Raw genomic sequence first — 7533 nt, 5'->3', positions numbered from 1 at the left:
GAAATTGTGTCAAATACAAGACTTGATCTGAATTGTTCATTCTTCATGCATTTGGTCTGTGAGTTTTTTATTATTTGTAGATTTCTCTTTATATATATTCAGCATTTGTTTATTACTTTTGTCTATCACATCTATTTGTGTTGTTACTTTTTCTTAAATTTGTGTATTGTTACTTTTATTTTATCACAAAATAAATTGTTAAAATATATATCACCAACCGAAAAAAGGCGGCAAAATTTGCCAAACAGTATAATACTGGAAAAAATTTAAGCGGATGACATGTGTTCAAAGTTTATTAGTTAGTTAGACTCTTTTTTGGGAATCGAGTGCAGCAAAATCGACTTCCAGTCAAAATTTCAGCTAGAATTGAGTTTACTATACTCGACTTTCTTTTTTATCCACCTCAGAGTTGATTTTTGGTTGGAAGTCGAGTATATTAAACTTAATTTTGGCTGAAAGTCGATTTTACAGTACTTAATTTATAAAAAAGAATCCAACTAACTAATAAACTTTGAGGTCATCTACCTAAATTTTTATTAAAATTATACTGTTGGACAAATTTTACGGAGAAAAGGCAATTGGATTCACTCGCAAAATCATTGGGGTGACCCAAAAACATCGGTTTGTGTTTTTGGCTCATCGGTTTCCACGACTGCCACGTTTATTATCCACTTTCAAATTTTGGACCAAAGCTCCATGTCCCATGTGAAAACTCCTTCACTTCACCTATCAGTTCCCACTTTAAAAGACCCAGTACGTATCTGATGTGATCCCCTTCTTTTGGTACTTGCAAATTGCAATCTTACTTCAATGGCATCCTTGTCTAGAATTGTTCTCAAGGAGTGTAAGTTAGGGACATATGACGCTGTGTCCAGACCAAGCTCTTCTTTTCCTGCTAGGAAGCTTCAAACTTATCTGGGTATGTTTTATTTTTATTTTTATTTTTTTTGCTTGTTAACTATTGTTTGCTTCATTGTACTATTGCTTATTTGCTTGGGTGGTACATGGGTTTCCAATTTTTTTTGGCATTTTGGGGAGTGAAAATTGCCTTCTTTTGAGCTTTTCCTTTTGTTGTTAGTTGTGGCACTTAGTTGCTCTGAGTACCAACTAAAATTCTTGTTTTTGTTGTTTTAATGATTTGAGATTTTATATGTAAGAGATGGGTTTCCTGTAGCTAAGAATGGAAGATGTTGCACAATCCGAAACAGGCCATGGAGTCCAATAGTTGCTCTTACACCCCCTTCTTTGATTGTTCAAACTTCAAGGTATCCATTAAAACCATGTGCGTGTTTATGTGTGTGTTGGTGGGTTCAATCAAATTGATGTTTGCATCAATGAAATGAGCATATGCATGTTTAATGTGGTAATTATAAATGTATGATTAATATCGCATGCTGAAGTGGAGGAACCTAGTTAATCGATTTGGGAATCAAAATCTTATCTTTCTTCACTAAAAGTAAGATAGGGATAAGCTGTATTCTTGATGTATGCCAATCAAATGAAATTAAACTATCTAATCCTGGGAGAGCATCTTTTGTACTCTCTGGCTTTGTTGTTTGATCTGTGCATTTTTAATATGTTGTGATAATAATTTGTTAAATCCTACAATTAGGAACTACCAAGTTTTATGCAAGGCTGCAACAAATGTATCTGGGGATTTTCCTAGTGGCACCCCCAGTGGAATGCGTCCGTATGAGAGAGTAATTGAAACTTTGACGACTCTTTTTCCTGTGTGGGTATGTGTTACATATCTTAAGCACAACTTCCTGTAGTAATGGCGTACTTTTGTTTATCAATGTTTTTAAGTATCATACTTTTCATATTCTATGTGCATTTTAAAGATTAATTTCCTAAGGACTACTTTTGAATCTAAATCTACTTACCTGAACAGGTCATATTGGGCACCATTATTGGCATCTACAAGCCGGCTGCTGTAATATCATACCCTTTTTCTGCTGCTTTGGTGGATGAGAAATCAAGTGTTGGTTGATTAGCTGAATTTGGGTTCTTCCTACAGGTAACATGGTTGCAGACAGACCTTTTTACACTTGGCCTAGGTTTCCTCATGCTTTCAATGGGATTGACATTAACATTCGAGGATTTCAGACATTGTATGCGGAATCCATGGACTGTAAGAATTAATTTGTTTACTTTGTCAATTTGATCTCTTTTTTGTTTCACCTGTGTAATATTATTGTTTTAATATTGCAGGTGGGTGTAGGATTTCTCGCTCAATACCTGATTAAGCCCATGTTGGGTTTTGTCATTGCATTGGTACTAAAATTTATAGTATTTGATTTTTAGCTGCTTGTTCAATTCTGTATGTTTTTAAAATTTGTCCTTCAGTTCCTTAAAATCATACTAACTGGACACAAAACCATTGCGTTTATCAAATTGAGTCCCCTTTATCCTGAGAAAAAAAGAACATATCTTAGAGAGAAAAGGGGGCCCCTTCCAGGAGGGGGCATGTGGGACAGAGGTGAAGGATGTTGGATCACCTAAATTATCTTTCAGGTAGAAACTGTAACATATTTTGGATCGTGTAATCTGGAAAAACATCTCCTCCTAGTGTATTACGTATTACAATAACCTTGGTAATTAACATTTATCTCTATGATTTTCAGACTCTAAAACTTTCTGCACCTCTTGCAACTGGTCTTATTTTGGTCTCATGCTGCCCAGGAGGTCAAGCATCAAATGTTGCAACATACATATCTAAGGGAAATGTGGCACTTTCAGTTCTCATGACAACGTAAGCTCAACTTGATCAAATGCTTTCTCAGCCAAAGTAGACTGGCAAGTCTTTGCTGCTCATGGGTTTTTTTGCTTATATTTTGTTGTACTCATTCACAACATTGGCTATAGTACTAAACTTTTAAATATATCTAGGGTCTATTTGGATACCGCTTATTGCTGAAAATTGAAAACTGAAAACACTGTGGCAGAATAATTTTTAAATGTGTGAATAGTGCCGTGGGATCTAGTTTTAATGAAAATTTGACTGAAAAAAGAGATTTGTGGGTCCCGTGAATAGTGCACGGGACCCACTGAAAGAGATGCAAACGCACAACGCAAGCTCAAAAACGCTATCTAAACTCCACCCTATACTACTCGGTGTCACTGAGTAAGAAAAACTCAAGATACTAGGACTGAGTATGGTTCTTTACTTATTTATTAAATTAAACTCTTTTCCCCAGAAGTATGCTATAAATTTGTCTTCTGACATTTAAACCATTAAAGGTCTCAGCGCCATTTTTACTGAACTGTTTTGTTGATGAGCATTGATACAAGTGATCCAAGTGGATGTGTCAGCCCAACAAGTTTTTAAAAAATTTGGTATAGTTTCTTGTTTTTCTTTGGCAGAGTTTGGACATCTTGAACTTCAGTAAAAATTCTGAGTTATTTGTCTTCCTTAAAAGACATGTAACTAAAATTTGTAATTTATTGAGTAATTTGTTATAAATCATATAATATAATTTTCTGAGCACAAGAGAGAGATTGGTACAAATGAAACTGGCTAGAGCTTGATTGTATGGATATACATGGCAGATCAAAGTTAGGCACAGCGTTTTAATTTATATCAGACAGTGCTTTTGGGAATAGGAAAAATAATGGTATGTCCCTTTACTAATAACGAAAAACACATTATTAAATAACTTTTGTTCCTAGCATGATGACTTCATCATAGCACATTTGTGACAGGGAAAAAACAAATTATATTGAGCACGCTTTTGAATGTGAAGGTTAAAACACATGGTGAAGGATATTCATGGTGGAAATCTCCAATATACTTCTTTAGTGCTCAATTTATATGGTTGTCACTTTAGCAGTATAACATTAAACAAGCAACAGTTACATAGGTGAATGGGTTGAAGTTATATTGTCATAAAGAAAAAAGTAATTCTGGATTCTACCATAGTGAAATAATTTCTAGCACCAAGGAGCATAGTCTACTAATTCATGTCAATGATATTTATAGTATATGAGAGTACTTTAAGTTCATAATCATTTTTGACTTTGTGTAGGTGTTCAACTATTGGAGCTATTATTATGACACCACTCCTCACTAAGCTTCTTGCTGGTCAGCTAGTTCCAGTTGATGCAGTGGTAAGTTCGGATGTAATTGATAATTACCTTAATAAATTTTCCTTGAATTTTTGTGATATATCCTTTATCTTCTTGGGTACATGGATATCTCTCCAGATTGCAAACTGCTGCTATTACTGTACGAGGCTGATACAGAACCACCTTGTGGTTTCCAATTCTTATGACCCTCTTTCATATTTGTTTGCTTTGCTATAAGATCCTACCAAACTGTATGCAATGTCCTACTAAACAGCTGTTTGATGGACCTGTCCTTCTTAAAGATTATCAGTCATATTCATTAAAAATTTTGAAAATATATATAAATGAAACAAGGTTCACTGTCATCCTCAGCTGATCATTAATTTGTGAGGTATATAGGGTGGAAGCCATTTAAAGATATGTAGTCTCTATTTACTGCTTACTAACGGGTCTAAGAATTTCTTGTAATTACCCACATATAGAAATTTATCTTGGGTTTTGGTGTTCCTCAATCTTTGCAGGGTCTGACAATCAGTACTTTTCAGGTTGTTTTAGTGCCAACAATAATTGGAGGTAACTAAAAGGTGTACAAAGTTTTTATTCATTGAAATTAGTTGCATACAAAATTTGCAAATTTTCTAATACAGATTATAGAGGTTAATAAATCTGCACACGTATAATTTAGTTTCTACTCTCTGTGGCAGTGTTGGCAAATGAATACTTCCCCAAATTCACTTCTAAAATAGTGACTGTGACACCTTTAATTGGAGTTATTCTCACCGCCCTTCTTTGTGCCAGCCCTGTAAGTTCTCCAAATAATCAGGAAATGATTTATCATTTTTCACAGCTTTTGCATTACATTTCGGTATTCTGTTGATGGTAACTTCACATGGAGGGAACTCACTTTGATATCTTATGACTTTTAAGATCGGGCAAGTTTCAGATGTCTTGAAAACTCAAGGAGCACAACTAGTACTGCCAGTGGCTATCCTCCATATTGCTGCATTTGCTCTTGGTTATTGGATTTCAAAAATATCATTTGGTGAATCCACTTCTCGTACTATATCTATAGAATGCGGGATGCAGGTCAATATCTTCTCCATGAGTCTTTTTCTACCGATTTTCCTTATGATCTTCACCATTAATACAATGATAGTCTATATGAAAATTTTCATCAGTCATATTTTGTCCCCCCACCCAAAAAAAAAAGAAAGAAGTAAAAGCTATATTGGAGTCTAGAAAAATAGAAAACAAGATTAAGTGAAAAGGAATTATTTTACTAATTTTGATGCTTTGCCATGTTTTGGTGGGCGGGAATTGTTAAATTACCAATTATCCCAAAAGCTTAAGCTATTTGGATATAGTAAATTTAATCATTTAACTACATACTTCTAACAGGAATCTTTGCCTTGCTGCTTAAATGATTCTTAAACTAGAGATATGCATGTGCCAAATGTGAAGGTTGTTCATGTGCCTATGCAAGCTAAATTGGTGAATCGTTTAAATTAATTGTATCAGAAAAACAGAATTGGGAAAAATGATTTTGTTGATTAAGTTACAGAGTACATTATATATACAACCATTTAACAGAAATACCTGCCAAAACTACAAACAGAAAAACAGAAACAAACTAACTACTTCTAACGCACGTGGCACGTGTGATTACTAAAACAGGATATACATAAGGTATACTACAAGTTGTTCTATCAATAAATAACTAAGACCTAGTCTAAGCTACTGTTGTGTTTCTTCCTTCTTCAATATTTCACAGTTTCCAGGTTCTTCTTTATCTGCAAGTTCTTCTTCAGTCACTTTGTTTCTTTCATGAACTTGATAAATTGCTCAACATCAAATAATTTCAGACCAATAAAGAATAAGAATAGACGTATTGAAGAGCCTAAGTGCCCCGTTTTATGTGTAAATCGCTGCATCCATAATGATGCTTAATGCTATATGCAGCCAAGTCATCAAGAATCAATTCAAACAGTGCCTTAGGCTCATCTAGTGTTGTTTGCGTGGAGTTTTTTTTTTCCTTAAATTTTTTCATGGGTTTCCTGCTTCCCATCATGTGTGTTTGTGTGGAGAGAGAGAGAGAGTAGGAGGCACTAAAATCTTCAAATGATTGACTAAACATTACTTTGCTTGGAAGTTGCTAAAGAATGTTCTTAAGGTGCCTAAAGATAGTAGTTTTACAAGTAAAATTCCTATATTTAATTGAGTAGAATAAAAACTTTCACAATGCCAACATATCACCAGCTTATGACTCAATGTTGCATAACTAGTAAGTACTCATAAGATATGCGCATTATAATGCTATTTATTCTTTCATTCATATCTGCAGAGCTCTGCACTTGGGTTTTTGCTTGCCCAGAAGCATTTTACAAACCCCCTTGTTGCTGTCCCTTCTGCTGTTAGCGTTGTTTGCATGGCGGTAAGTGTCTTTCTTCCACTTGCTCAAACTTACTATTTTGAGTATTTTCATTCTCTGCAGGCCCTTGGATTAGTATTCCTTTTTATGAATTTACTGCTGACAATCTTATTGATTCAAACATTCTCCTTTACAGCTTGGTGGCAGTGGTCTTGCAGTCTTTTGGAGGAACAATCCAATACCTGTTGATGACAAGGATGACTTCAAGGAATGAGAAGTCTTGGGCCCTTTTTTTTTTTTTTTTTTTTTTTATGGGTATTGGCTCTCTCTAAATTTTGCTAGTTTGAAGGGATATTTTTTCTGGTCTTCCTAATATAGCGTTCTTATTGAGCATACATTGTGACAACCTCATTTGGCAATTTCAGGGGACTTGATTTTTTTTTTTCCCCGGTAGTTGTTTCTGGGTCATAAGCATTTACACTGAAATTCAGGAACTGGACTTAGTTGTTTCATCACAAAAAAGAATAGAAAACTTTATTCGTCTGAGTAACACAAATATATTTCCAGCTTCCTGAATGGTTCCATGATTCCATCATTTTTATTTGGAAATTGCAAATCTGAATAGGTTAACGAAAGAGACTGAACAGAAAGCAATTCTTTAGCTCAGATATGAGAGCAATTTTTAATGGCATGGAGATTCTTGCATAAATTATGCTTCTCTGGCAAAATCCTGGTGTCCGGCAATGTGATTTATGTCACATTTGGATCCTCTCGTTCATGGAAATAACATGATTCACGTTGGCAATCCAAATCTGATGCATGTCATCCCAGTTTGGGAGTTGCATGATTTAGTGCCAGGGACATCTCTTGATTTTTTTCTTTTTTTTTGATAAGGAGAAATAAGTATATTCAAGAAGCTACCTTATCCAAAAGAGCATAAGGCAGACCAAAGATTACAAAGAACGAAGAAAAAACAAACAAACAAACAAACAAAGAAACTATATACAAAGGAGAGAACTAATGTTCCGTTTGGATTAAGGGGAAGTAAAGTAGAGTAGAGTAAATTTGATTCAAAATTAGCCTATTTTCAGCCAACTCTA

General features: G+C 34.6%; 1 protein-coding gene across 3 annotated transcripts; it reads left to right on the top strand.

The window, feature by feature from the left end:
* The first annotated feature begins 624 nt into the window (after window positions 1-624).
* Window positions 625-6879, top strand: LOC142639171 (sodium/pyruvate cotransporter BASS2, chloroplastic). Of its 3 annotated transcripts, none has more exons than XM_075813297.1 (13): window positions 625-919; window positions 1151-1265; window positions 1613-1736; window positions 1892-1933; window positions 2018-2131; window positions 2212-2274; window positions 2625-2752; window positions 4026-4107; window positions 4587-4638; window positions 4770-4867; window positions 4993-5151; window positions 6407-6496; window positions 6630-6879. In XM_075813297.1, the coding sequence occupies exons 1-13, from the start codon at window positions 811-813 to the stop codon at window positions 6705-6707; spliced, it is 1254 nt and encodes a 417-aa protein (XP_075669412.1). In that variant the 5' UTR covers window positions 625-810; the 3' UTR covers window positions 6708-6879. The 3 variants fall into 3 exon arrangements, with proteins under 3 accessions (XP_075669412.1, XP_075669425.1, XP_075669419.1); XM_075813310.1 differs by having other exon boundaries at window positions 626-919; window positions 1144-1265; XM_075813304.1 differs by having other exon boundaries at window positions 627-919; window positions 1175-1265.
* Window positions 6880-7533: the final 654 nt, after the last annotated feature.

The sequence above is a fragment of the Castanea sativa genome, chromosome 1 (assembly GCF_040712315.1).
Source record: "Castanea sativa cultivar Marrone di Chiusa Pesio chromosome 1, ASM4071231v1".
Taxonomy (NCBI): Eukaryota; Viridiplantae; Streptophyta; class Magnoliopsida; order Fagales; family Fagaceae; genus Castanea; species Castanea sativa.
The sequence above is the reverse complement of the archived record's forward strand: the minus strand, read 5'-3'. Positions and strand labels throughout refer to the sequence as shown.